The sequence below is a fragment of the Abramis brama genome, assembly GCF_963993115.1.
Source record: "Abramis brama genome assembly, chromosome: 14".
NCBI lineage: Eukaryota > Metazoa > Chordata > Actinopteri > Cypriniformes > Leuciscidae > Abramis > Abramis brama.
The window spans coordinates 16,153,279-16,167,095 of record NC_139976.1 but is presented as its reverse complement, the minus strand read 5'-3'; the positions used below and the strand labels follow the sequence as shown (position 1 = coordinate 16,167,095).

Sequence of the window (13,817 nt, the reverse complement as noted above, 5' to 3'; positions counted from 1 at the left end):
TGTTTCTCCCTCATATCTGCTTCGAGGTCTTGATTGTGGCATTTATTTGAGGTTTAGAATCCATTATTCCTGTAATTCTTTTGTCTTTCATGAATTTAATAAAGAACTCTGTCTCGTATTCTGTCCAAACATACCGCGTCATCTACGTCAGGAGACCTGCAAATGCGCAAAAACTGTTTCCATTGCAGTTTTGCGAAATATTTCTTTTTCGAATTGCCTGAAAAACCACCTCATGCGAGCGTAAAAACTTTTTTGCGATAAATGCAAGTTTTTGCGAAATTGACGTGTTTCCATTGGGCGTATTTTCAATTCGCAATTTCAATTTGCGCAATTTGAAGGGTAATGGAAACACGGCTAGTGTCTCAAACATGTGTAGGCATTAGGCAATACAGACGATCTTGATTTCCTGCTGTATCTGTATCTCTACTATCCTATAAAACAGCTGACCTTCATGAACTCTCTTTATCTGGCTTTCTTCGCCAAATTCTTTCTGCTCTAAAAACAAGCGTCATCTGTGTTTTTGGGTTATTGATCCTGCATCCTGGTGTATTTGTACATAGTATTTAAGCCTTGAGGCAGCCCTCTCATCTTTGTACAGTCATTTATTTTCCTCTCTGCCACTCTGCATGCCTTTTCGTGCCTATTTTGTGCCTGTCTTACTTCTTTCCTTGCACTCATTTTGATTTGCCAGATGAATAGAGACAGGAATTAAAGAATTCTCACACACATTCACTGTAGTGCATAAAACAACAATGTGATGGAAATATAAGAGGCCCACTTTATAGGAATCACTTTATAGTCCATGGGGAAAGTGGCAGTGACTAATAGATTATGCCACTTCCTGTAGTGGGTCAAAAAGGGAGTAAGAGTGAGTCAGCCTTTGGGTTCTAAATCTCAGTGGGAGTGCGTATATTTTAATGCTCCAAAAATATGCTTGTGTGTGTGCGAACAAACTCACACACACACCTCTTTTTTATGCTTTTCCACCCTTTTGTGTTATTGTAACCTACTTTCTATCAATTCCAATTTATTTTTAGTAGGGGCGTACCATATAGGGTGATGATGAAGGCAACCTGTCCTTTGGGTATTTGGGTAAAATGCTTAGTTTGGTTTTTAGCCAAGACTTGTTTTCACATGTTTTTGGAATAGTGGATTCAGGCTTTTCTGTACTAAATGGATGTGCTTATGTGCATGTATAGATCTGCTGGTAAAAATAATCAGGTGTTCAGTACTATGTGTGTTAAAGGTGTAGCTTAAGTTCTGGTTACAATCTGGAAAGTTTGTGAGCATTTAAGTGCTAAGGCCTCTAGACTTGTCTTTTTAAATTGACTGTGCATTTAGGTTAATGTCAAGGTGTTATGATTTATGGGAATACTTTCCTTCTTCCTCTGTATTTCACCCTTGACACACCCACACAGACAGATCCCAGAGGCTATTCATACTGAAGCTTCAAGTTCAGTGTGCTTTTACACCAGCACTTTTCTTGTCTGCTTTTGGTACCGTTTGGTGTCAGAGTTTGGTTTGCTTTGGTTGGTGGGAAAAGAGGTAATCCGACCTAGACTGATGCATACATAACATCAGCACCTAGTCCAACATTGTGGAAAAACAAGCTGGCGCCGGATTCACGTAAATCTACTTGAAAAGAAATTTTGAGACATAAGAATGTTCTTAAGTGCTGTTCTTGTAATCTTAAGAAGTTCTCAACAAAAAAACAAAAAAAAAATTCTTAAGAAGAAAATAACAGGCTATTGTGTTATCTGATTGATGTTGGGTTCTTTCCTAAGACTTGCTGATCAACAACAAAAAACACGTCTTTTTGTGCTGCTTGTAGATTACCGTAATAATGATAAAAAAAGCATGCACACTATTTTCATTGCAACTGGCTTGACAGCCGTTAAGCAATCTGCGTCATGCTTTTTTTAAATACGCCATGAATTTTATATAGGATGGAGCAGTCTGTTGCATTCCTTTCTGAACCTAGAGTGAATGTGTTTGTGAGTGTGTGCCTCCTGTCTATGGCCACTGTCATTCTGCATATGCTAAATGTTTCCGAAAATTTCACAATCTTAGATTTAACATTATTTAACAATTCTGTAACATTTCACATTTTTCTCCATATTGTGCTGCATTAGTTTTCATTTGGGTGGACAATTTATCTGAGTGAATATGTTGTGGCTGTAGATGGTGTGAGTGAGTGAGATGTGTGTGTAAGAGACTTCATCATCTTTTTACCTATTCTCCCAGTCTCTTTCACTTGGTGTGTGATAATTGTTTTTTTGTTGCTGTCATTCAGCACTCTTACATTGAAGCTTTGCAGATGTTTCTTTGGAATGCTATTCCCATAACCCCTGTCTCCTCAATGGTCCTCTAAAGCACTGCCATTGGCTGCACACAGAGCCGTCGGCTCTTATGCTGTCCTCACAGAGAATGATGAGGACAGCATTTTACAGTGTTTACAAAACACAAATCTGAAAGACAGGAATTTTACATATTTTGTCTTTACATGCTACACTACACGAAGCAACACAAAACTACACACAAAACCACTACAGAAAAGGTAATAAAACAATATAAAAAGATATCATAAGAAATAACATACAACAAAAGCAACAGATTGCTACAATGCTAGGGTATTTTAACCAAGCAGTTTAAAGCTGGCTGATTTGAAATGTTTGCATTTGTAATCAGTAGTTTTGTTTAAAAAAAAAGAATAAAAAAAAAAAATACTACATAATTTTTACTCCAACATGCTACATCTACAGCTAGACTCTGTCAGAAAGGAACCATGATTTTTCCATCAATCCATATTTTTTTAGTGTAAAAGTTGACAAAGATCATAAAACATAGATGACAAAGATCAGTGTGAATATTTGAGGGACTGCTGGATTTTTAAAGCTGATTGGCAAGCTTCCTGACAGTAGGGGCGAGGCTTTAAAATGTGTGTCTGGCAGGTGAATTCTCCTATTTTCCATCCACCTCCTCCCTTCCCTTTCACCCATATCCTCTCTTTTTCCCTCTGGCCTTGCATGCTTTCAATATCTTTCTTTTGTGGCAAGTCAGTAGGTATGTTTACGTGAACACATTTTCATCAATCCGCATGAATCTGTCTGATTTCAGATTCTGAAAGTTCTGTTCATATGAAACTTAAACTTTGCAATCCGATACACAAATTTGTTTACATGTGTTTTTCATGTATTCCAAACCAAACTCTAGCCCATATGCAGTGCCCAGTCGCCGCACAAGGTACTTGATTGAGAAAATAATTGGATTCAAGTTTTTGCGCTTATAACATCACTTATTTCCTATTGATTGAATAATTTCAGGTCTACGCCACCCCTTCCAATAAAAAATTTGGATCGACACCTCAATTTAGGTGTTTACATGGCTTTTTAGTTTGATTAAGCCATCAATTTGATACTATTTGCTTCAAAAAAAAGGTAACAGCATGCTACAGGGGTATAAACATATTAAGCTATTTGCTTATATAAATGTAGCATCTGTCCCCCTCAGTGATAATAGTCCTCCTGGTCTATAGTATGTGTTCGCTTAGGGTCAGAATTAACATAATGGACACAAATCAGGACTGTGTGTCTCAATCTAACGAGAATTGTCATCTAACAGATAAAATGAATAAGCTCCCATGTCTTACTGGCCATGACAACAGTGTTTTATATTGTCTTTCTTTTCTTTTTTTGCTGGGATGATTTATCAACACTAGACTCACTCCTTTGATCTGTTGTGAGAGGCCAGGACCCATATATGTACAAGATCATATATCAGGAATGCTGTCTCTGGATCAGAGCTGCTCCTTTGCACTTCTTGGCTAAAACCCCAGTAAACAATGTGAAAATCTGATCCTAAATCAGCACTCTGCACAAATACATGATGTTGGATCTCCGGGGGCGTACTTCCTCCCTGAGGTCTGATGAAAATCAATTTCTGTGGATCTGGCGGAGTCTGGCTGAAACATTTATCAAAATGATCTGATGGAAAGTGCCTGGATCTGAGGAAATGAAGGACTGTATGATGTCCGCTATGTTCTTAGAGGATTTGTATTTGATTGCTGTGTGCGGCGATCGAGGAAGAACCGGATAAAAAAAAGCATTGGAAAAAACTGTGGGATGGGGGCTCATACATTTTGCATTAAAGCAGATTGGTTTCTTAATTGGGTCTCCTACCCCCATAGGGCTGACCAGCCATAACCAACAACACGTCTGCAGTCTCAGCCTGGCCAGATGGTGGACTGAGCCTCGAAGTAGTGGGATGGTCTGATGCAGGGAGGTGTGTGTGTTGAGTGTGTATTAGTGGTTGTGACTGTTTGTCCTGCTGGGCCATCCTCCCCTTCGTACATCCATCCATCCATTCATCCATTCATCTGACTGTTTCCTGTGGACCGTTGGAGCTAAAGAGGCACCCTGGCTATAGCAGCTGGGACTTGAGACTGGGTGTGGATTGGGGGAGGGTTATGTGTATGTTATCAAGAATGGGCATCAAGAAGAGGGAGGAAGGAAATGTAATGGACAGAGAAGTAGGAGGAGGACTTTATGGATGAAGGAAGACAAAAATACACAAAATTATGAAGAATCTGACCGGTCTGGGGAAACAGAGGAGTTAGCCATTAGTGCAAAGCAGTGGATACTGTATAGATTGATAGAAGAAAGCACAGGATGAGCAGCATGCGGCTGCTCAGTCCTGCTGATAACTTGCAGATGGGTCTTTAACATTGTCCACTCCATTAGCTCTAACAAATGACTCAAATGAACCCAAATTGGACTCTTGTGTTGGTCACCTTGCCCTTGTCAACACTTTACTTGTTACTCATTGTACTTTGACAATTTCTTTTAAGGCCAGCATGCAAATACATTTGAACTGAATTAAACTTTCAGTGCTTAATAATGAATAGAATGCTCTGAGGCACTTGGAGAGAAAAAAAATGCAAAATTCTGACTGGTACAATTTTAGTCAGACTAAACTATTTACATGACATTTAAAAAAAAAAAAGTGTGCATGTAAATGCGCTTCCTTTTCTTGGCTGAGCATACATTTTCAATGTAAAGAAAGTAAAAAGCGAGAACATACTGTAGTGTAGCCTCATCTGCACTATTCTGGAATATCATGTAAGGAATGTTGAGCTGTTTTTTGTCAGTCTTTTTTAGGGTTTTTCAAGGATATAGGATTGTGTATCTCTTCTGAGACCCCTTATTGGACTGGTTTGAAGTGCACTATCCAGCTGATCCTGCCCAACCCAAACACAGCACAATGTATGTCTGAAACTGAGCCAGGATATTACAAGTAAGCAGTGTCAAAAGGCAGTCATGCTCACTCCGATTCTGACCTAGTTTTTAAATACTCTAACTCCTTACCATTGCTCTGTCTTCCCTCCATCAAGGCTTTCCTCCGCTGGACCACAGCCAGTGTTCCATACTGCCCGTCCATATGCGCTACAGCTTTTTAGGCTTTCTGCACTATAAAATGACTATGGTGTCAAATTACGCAACTGCAGCTGAGCAGAGCGGCCTTTACCTCATAGCCATATGGAGAGTCTATGAAGACTGATTGCTTGTGATGAAGACGATGATGATGACGATTTCTCCAGACATGTATACAGAGTTTTGGTCGCAGTTTACCAGCTCAGAAAGCTTCATTATTCAAATTTACCGCCTGCGTAAGTCGATATGTGTGCGTTTAATTTTCCATGAGATAACATCTTATCAGGGGGGAACTGCGAACTGGAGAGCAACCAATGAAAATGATGCCAAGGTTTTTGCCATTGAGTTTGTTGCTCTTGTGCCATTGTGTATGCTGACTGCTGTTTGAAGCATTGCAGTTCATGTAGCACACTTTGAACACATCCGAGATATTTACAACAGCAACATCTGTAGAAATAACTACAGCCTCTGCAGAATGGCACAAATTAACTTTCTGTGAGACCACAGATCTCAATGTATGTGTTTTCTCTCAGGCCAAATATTTTAATTTTATTTTACTGATATTGTGGAAATCCACCAGTTTATAGCAAACACATAGATGAATCAATCCTATCTACAGGCTTATCTCAAGACTGACTAGAGTTAGATTAATAATATTCTAATTAAGAAAAGCATGCATTGTTGGCTATAAAGGGTTAGACAGGATTTAGGACCACAGGAGGCACAGCAAATCTGTCAGTCTACTCTTTGTTAATTCCTTAAAGCTTTGGCTTGATTATACTGTGTGTGTGTGTGTAGGAGAAGAGTACAGCCAAATGTCTTTTAAAATCTTAGTCACTTTTCTGCTGTTTGGATACTGAGAGGAGCAGTGCAGATTGCAGAGACGATTTTCAGTTGTTTTAAATGAATCAGAAACACTCTGCAACACTCCAGAGTCCAGATAACTCTGTCTGAAAACATTGTCCAGCAATTATAAAGGTTCAGCAAGTCCTGCAAGCATTTCAGAGCTGAAAAAGAAATGTCAAAGGGTTCATTCAGGAATAAGTTTTTAATAGAGTACAGAAACAACAACCTCTAGAGCATTTCAATTAATTTGTGGAATCTAAAAGTCTATTGTCTTGCAGGTGGTGTGCATATGATTTTGGTTTGTGTTTTTTTGCCAGCGAGGCCAGCCACCTTAGTAATTAGGTGTTTGGCACAGATTGTTGCTGCATTCCTTGGAGATATGAACACACATAAGCACTGATGAGTGACACAGAGACACATTCTATGAGATTCACTTCGAAAGACCTTGAATTCAGCTCACGTGTTGCCCCTGGAAAAATAGCCTTTGCTGTAATGAATGCCCTGCAGTGGAACCCAGAGGAAACAGTCATTCCACTGGCTACCAGGCTCTTTAATGCTTCATTAGAGATTTGTTTGTTTAAAGCTTACACTCCTCACAGTTACCAGTTTGCCAGTACGGGGCCTCCACCCTGCTTTCAACATCCTGAGCACGTGATGTGAGGACCAAGTCATGTTAGAAGGGGGTCACGTAATTACTTTTTAACGGTGTGTCTGGAGCTGGGAAGAGATAAAGTTTATATGTGGTTTACTCATATTGTGGTTAAATGTTTTTCTTTGTTCAAAAAAGAAAAGTTGACTTAACTTAAAATTAGAAGGCAACTTGCTGCACAGATTTTTTGAGTTGACTCAACTAATAGAGTTTACTCAACTGGAGATGTTATAGTTGAGTCAACTCAACTATAGAGATGTTTTAGTTGAGTCAACTCAAAAAAATCTATGCAGCAAGTTGCCTTATAATTTTAAGTTAAGTCAACTTTTCTTTTTTTACAGTGTGTACAAGTACAATTGGTGTATTTCATGTAGCCTATCTTTCATTAGAAATTAGTTAAATGACTCAATAGTTTCACAATTTACAGATGTAGTCCTATTTTTTTTTCCAGCTCTTCTGATGCATCTCTCTGAAGACTTTTGACTCCTCTAAGATATCACTGTATTGAATTGTGCAGTTATAATGACCTCAAAGATTTAGTTCAGTGTAACCTAACTCTCTCTTCCTATTCTCTTCGCCATGCACGTAACTCTCTCTAGATTGCGCCTTTTTTAATGTGAGTAGATAATAAACATGGCTTTGTCATTACTTCAAACAGTTGACAATGCATATTTCAGTACTCTTGTTTTATCAAAACATTTGCAATCAAAGTTAAACACAAGGTAGGCCTATACCCCAACTGATAAAAAGGAAAGCAACTAAACAAACAGAACACAGATAAGTATGTTATCGTAAAACTGGCACTTGTTTGAATCTGATACAGTGTTGAATCTGATACTGTGGGGAATGCAGGCTTTGTGTTGAAACCTCTGAGTCAACGATACTATTGCTCTCCGCTGTGCTGCAGGCTTTGGGTGGACTTAATGTCTGCATATCAATTTGATTCTCTCCCAGTATGATGTCAGAGCATATAGTTGTTTTTTGTGCCAAGGTCAAATACATGGATCACTGTCCAGATACAATATCCTGCTGGTTTTTCAATCCAGACATGCTTTTACATTGACTTGTAGTTCACGAGTTCACACTTTCAAATAAGTCAGATTGAATAATGGTATGCGTATTTGGCGTGCCGTCTGAGGAGAGGGCTCCAAGCTTGGTATTTGGCCCGAACCCATCTCCCTGTATTCCTAACCCTAACCCTAAACAGGGACTAAGGTTATTGGAAAAACCTCACTTTTTTTTAGCCATGAAAGGCTGTCGACTGTTAAAACATATGTAGGTCAATGGCCCTGCTGTTTTCAACCACGCTGACACTGTGATTATAGAGTTTCTTACTTTTTATAGACCCTTTCAGGTGAATGACATGTAATTATTAATCCATAAATAGATGATTGATTTATAGAAATGCATACATAAACTTGGCAGAGAAGAATGTCCACTTGTGCTAGAATAAAGCAGCTAACCTTTTTTCGTCTGGGCTCGTCTGATCTACATGCATACAATGGCAAACAGTTACAATTACGATTCATTTATTTAATTAAAATATTGTTAGTTGAGCAAGATTGATGAGAACATTTTATTAGAAAAATACCTAGATCAATATGAACCAGAATCTAAAGAGTTTTTCCTTTTCTTGAGCTTATATATGGATTTATAAAGTTTTCTTTGAAGACACACAACGATACAGAGATTCTTGATGATTCTGAGATAATGTTCTAATCTTAAATATGGTATTAATAAACGTAGCATTGCACAAGTTTCACTAAACATTAAGTGCTCGTTAATCGTGCTTCACCACACACACACATGCGCTGTATCCAGCTGTGGAATTGGAGAAGTGGGGCTACAGGGCGGAGAAAAGAGGGAGAGGAAACTAAATAGAAAGGAAGGAGGTCCCACTTTTCGCCGAGCACGACATGGAGAGAAAGTGAACGATTTTCTTTTAAGTCTCCAAGCAGCGCTTCCCTTCGAAGGCGCAGCGGTGTGCTGTCGGGATCTCGATAAACAGAAAGCGAACAGAGCTGCTCTGTCTGTGTCCGGATCGAGGAGAAAGTCAGGGGAAGTTTTCAGAGGAAACGAGACATTGCCGGGCGGTAAGCGAGCGGAGTTCTGCTGGTTTGCATAGAGAGAAAGAGGGGGAAACAGAGACGGCTCTGTTGCGCGGATTTTAATGAAATACAGCAGCTGTCGGACACACGCCTGCAACCCCTAGTACCCACCCGGAGTTAAATGCGTTTGACTCTAAGATGCGGAGCGACCCCATACTGTTCGCCTCGAGGGGTGAGTGTCCTCTCCATGAGTGGATTCATTGCATGCTTTGAAATAGTTGATTAATATTACTGTGTCCTGTCCACATGTAATTTATAGTGGCTATGAAAGAACAATGTATCTTTAGTGAGATGCATGCAGTATCACAAAGTGTATGAAAGAAACGCATTTCTCATTAGCCTACATCCTCGCGCTTTATGAGAGGAAGAAGTTTGTAAAACTTTTTTTTTTTTTGTATTAATTTAATTTAATTTAAAAGAAACAGTAAGTGAAGAAATAAAAATATTTCACATAATGGACATTTCAAAGGCGATATATTACCGTCTCGGTTTGGGAGAGCTGAGTTCACCCCATCAGACTTCTCGTTTGAATCCCTCACAGGCAGCTCTTCTCAGCTCTCTCTTCTCAGGTCAGTTAGAAAAGCCATTACAATTTGAAATGTGAAGAGGCGGTAAATTTAAGGACATGATGTTGCAGGGAATTCGTGCTATTTGTTTGCTGTGTGTGTTTTATTTATTTTTTATTCGGTAATGTTCAGATTTGCATTTAATTAAAATAAATAGGTCTAAATTATCTTTTACATTTTATTTTAATAGTATTAGAATACTAGCGTTAAATTTAATAATTAAATCAGAAGAGTGATTCCAGTCACCCGTAATAACTCTAGGGTGATACAGGTGCCCTGTTATCTTCTGTCACAGAAGTCTGCACTTTCGAAAACATAACATGAGCTGGATAGGCAGGGCATCTGTGATTAGCTGGTTGGCTGGCAGCTGTGGGGTATCAGGTATCCTGTATGTGCATGCATCACAATGCACTTGGTTGGATATGACAGAGCCCTATTATCCACAGTGGTTAACGGTATCTGAGTGCAGGGCGTAGCATTGGCTTCAGAGTTTTGTTGTAAAGGGCCAAGTGTGGGTTTTTTTTGCCATATAGCATTGCGTTGCTCTCTTAAATACTTGATTCTAATTGGTCAGTTGTAGTAGTCAAACATTAAATTTCAGAAGGACTGTTGTCCAAGATGGGACTGCTGTCGGGAAACTCCTTCAGGTTGTTACAAGACCCCTCTGCTTTGTTTTGAGGTCCTGGTCACACTGTTTGGGGTTTATTTAGTGTTAAAGACCATATATGATTATCCCTTACATGAGTTTTTGCACTAAAACATGTCAGCATAGTTCCAGATGTGACAATGTTCCTTGTGGATTTGAACTTTTCATCTTGTTTTAAAGCTATACTGGGCTGCGCTGGTGGTTAATGTGTTTATTGGTATTTAGGAACATATGGCACTCTGTTGCCAGTCTGACATGGTATGAATTGGCACTCGATTGCAGCGTGTGATGTGGGTATTGGTCTGTTAGCCTACTTGGCTTTATTTTAGGGGGTCTCCTCTCTGACAGTTTCCACACTGATGCCAAGAAACCCCCAAAGCCCTTCCTTCCCTCCAAGTAGAGATGTCTGACCCAAAAAAGACGAGAGGCAAGAAGAGAATTCTTTGACTTTGCCCTGCTCTGTCTTTTGCACCCATTCTGTCAACTGCTTGGCTCTACTGCAGTTTTTATCATATCTTTCTGTTTTTTTCTCCCCTCTCACAATTGCTATTACTACAAAGAGCGTTAATGGCTCTCTACATTGTCCCTAAGAGGAGAGTGCCAGAGAGGTCAGTGTGTTCGCCATGACATTGCTATTAAGTTGAGTATAATTTTGTGACCATTGGTTCAGCCTTATTTAATATTCAGTTATTGTTCAATATGCAGATCATGATGGGGATGGGAAGCATAATTGTGGCATAAACTAAATTGTCAGCATAGATTTACATAGAATATTTGATATTGTATTTTACATTAATGACACCTTTTTTTAATTAATATTTAAAAAAATGTTTTGTGTATTACACTACCATTAAAAAGTTTGGGGTCAGAAAGATTTTTTTTTTGGATAAAAATACATTAATATTTTACAATTTAAAATAACTTTTTTCTATGTAATTTTTTTTTTTTTGGCAAAGCTGCATTTTCAGCATCCATATCTCCAGTCTTTAGTGTCACGTGATCCTTCAGAAATCATTCTAATATGCTGATCTGGTTATTAAAAATTTCTTTTGTATTATCAGTGTTGTAAACTGATCATCCTTAATTGGAAAGCATTCATAAATGCACACATAAAAAGTGGATACACTCACTTTCCCAGGCACCACGGAGTCTCCCCCACCCTCTAGAAAGATGATTCTTAAAGGTTTCTGTAACCAGTGGCTCCTCTCTCCCACCCCTCTGCCCACTGTGGTTTAGGAGTTAGCGCTCTGTAATTATATACACACACACACACAAACTCATAAACACAAGTACACATTTATGGACGTATATTTTAAACCATCCTTTCATAATTGAAACCTCAGTATTTTCCTCATATGTTCATGTGAACACACATGGATAGTACACACATATAATCAAACACAGAGATGAATGTAATCACACAGCTGAGATATTCTCTTATTGATGATCCCGGTGCGTTTGATATATGTGACTACACAGATGCTGGTATGGAAGGCCATCATTAGTGGGACAGTGGAGCATCTGTTGAATATTTTCTTCTCTCCTGTAGTTTTCTACTATTTTCCAGGCATGTGTAGCCGGAGTGGTACTCTGCTGTGCCCTGGCCTGTGGCAGTGAGCGGTAACCATGATGAGGCCAAACCATAAAGCAGCCTAATTTAACAAACCACAGATTAGTAGTTGCCTTATTCACAGCTGCCAAACATTTTGTTCTGGGCACCCAGATCTACGAGAGATTCTATACCGTAACCGTATATATTCGATGATTGATAATATTGATATTTTGGGCTTGAGTGGAACAGGGACATGGACAGACACAGATTGCTCATAGAAAAATCAATCGAAATATGATGGCTGCCCTGCCTTTCAGTTAAAACTAAACCACAGAGGTCAAGGATTTGAGGTCATTTTTCATGAGATCTATTAATTAAAAAATCCATTAAACTGTGAAAATTATCAAATTTTGCAGTTGCATTAAGCTTTTTATTATTGCTTTGGAAAAGATTCAAATTGTAGTTTTCTGAATTAAAATTCACTTTTAAACTCTCATAAAAACTATAAAAATACATATTTCTAAAAGACACTTTTAAAAATTTTTTTTGTAAATAATAAAGATGTGTACATGCATATTCAAAGCTTAGGGAAACATTTTTAGCACAATTTGAGGAATATTTTTGAAGAAAATTTATTGTATGACTTTTCATCAATTTTATTGATGATTTATAATAGATTATGTAACTTGACACAAGTTTTAGAAATTTCAGGCATATAAGAGCTTTATTTGCTATTATTTACACAAAACACTGTTACAGCAGAGTGAACTGATTTGCTTTTAAAGATCTTTGATGTGACTATGGAGGTGTTATAAGCAAGATTGGCATGCTTTCCTTTTTATCTTTACCTCCTCCCATCCATCCATCCATCCATCCATCCATCCATCCGTCCATCCGTCCATCCATCCATCCGTCTGTTCAGCCTCCAAGGCTTTCGGTGTGTAAGACCAGATTGGAGTATGAAGGAGCTTGTGTTGTATCTCATTTGTCACCGGCTCAGGCTCTCCGTCTGGATCCTGTCAGCAGACATCAAAGAGAAGCACTGGAGTCAGGGAGGACAGAAGAGCAAGAAGTTGACGTTTATGTTCTTGGAAGGTTTCTTAAACAAAGCAAAAGGTTGTTTGTTATCTCTTTTTTTCAGAGGTTTGTTGTTAGCCGCCATGTCTTTCCCCATCTGAAGTGAGAAGTGAGGGAAAAAAAGCGTCTTGGCTCAGTATGGAAATTGAAATGGAGAAGTGGGAGTGAGAGAGATAAAAGAAGAGAAGAGTGAGTGAAGGATGTGGGATGGTGGGTACTCCACAGAAACTTGGCATGGGTTAATGCCTGATTATATATACGGTAGGTCATAGATCATGTGCATAAGGATTTGAACGGTTCATTAAAGAGAACTGCTCTCAAATGTGACGGAAGGGTCGGATAGGATGACAGCGCGGAGAGAAAAGTACTCTTTAATCTGTACGTGTACACACACATTTATTTTGGTGAATTTCAAGGATGTTGTTGCTTCTTAGCGGCCTGGGTGGTAGATCGTAACCACATATACATACGCACCTACGCAAATGCACACATATTCTGCATCAGCAGACGAATAACACTGGTTCTTGCTTGCTGGCAGCATCACAATTGCTTTTGCAGACCACATCCCTCTATATTATTGAATTTGGGTTGGAATGATAGAATAATGTGATTTTTGTTCAGCAGAGGCTGTGAATGATGTTTTTCTGAGAGTTCACTAGGTCAACTTGTCAAACTGGTTCTAGATAACCACCAATCTGAATACCATCCATTATTTCTCTCTGTCAACACTGAATTAAAATCAGCTTTGCTTGTTGAAACCTTCTCTGGCATGGCATCAGCCTCTTTCTGGTCAATTTGGCAGGTATTTGTAAAACAAGACTAGAATTGTTTAATTTTTTGGGGGGTCTGGATGTGCTAATGCGGTGTGTCATTTTTTTTTTAAAGATGGGCTTTTTGGACTCATTTCTTGGATCTTTCATAATTTAGTTTTGTTTACGCTAGGG

At 38.8% G+C, this 13,817-nt stretch overlaps 1 protein-coding gene across 4 annotated transcripts in view; it reads left to right on the top strand.

The window, feature by feature from the left end:
* Positions 1 to 13,817, top strand: part of afap1 (actin filament associated protein 1) — a 53,865-nt gene that overhangs the window by 6,342 nt on the left and 33,706 nt on the right. For 2 of the 4 annotated variants that reach the window (XM_084134513.1, XM_084134511.1), the window contains exon 1: positions 8,787 to 9,204. The exons of the other annotated variants lie outside the window; for them this stretch is intronic. In XM_084134513.1, coding sequence (XP_083990639.1) covers positions 9,171 to 9,204 — 34 coding nt within the window. In that variant the 5' untranslated portion in view covers positions 8,787 to 9,170. Of the gene's footprint in view, positions 1 to 8,786; positions 9,205 to 13,817 lie in introns of those variants that run through there. 4 annotated transcript variants of the gene reach the window in all.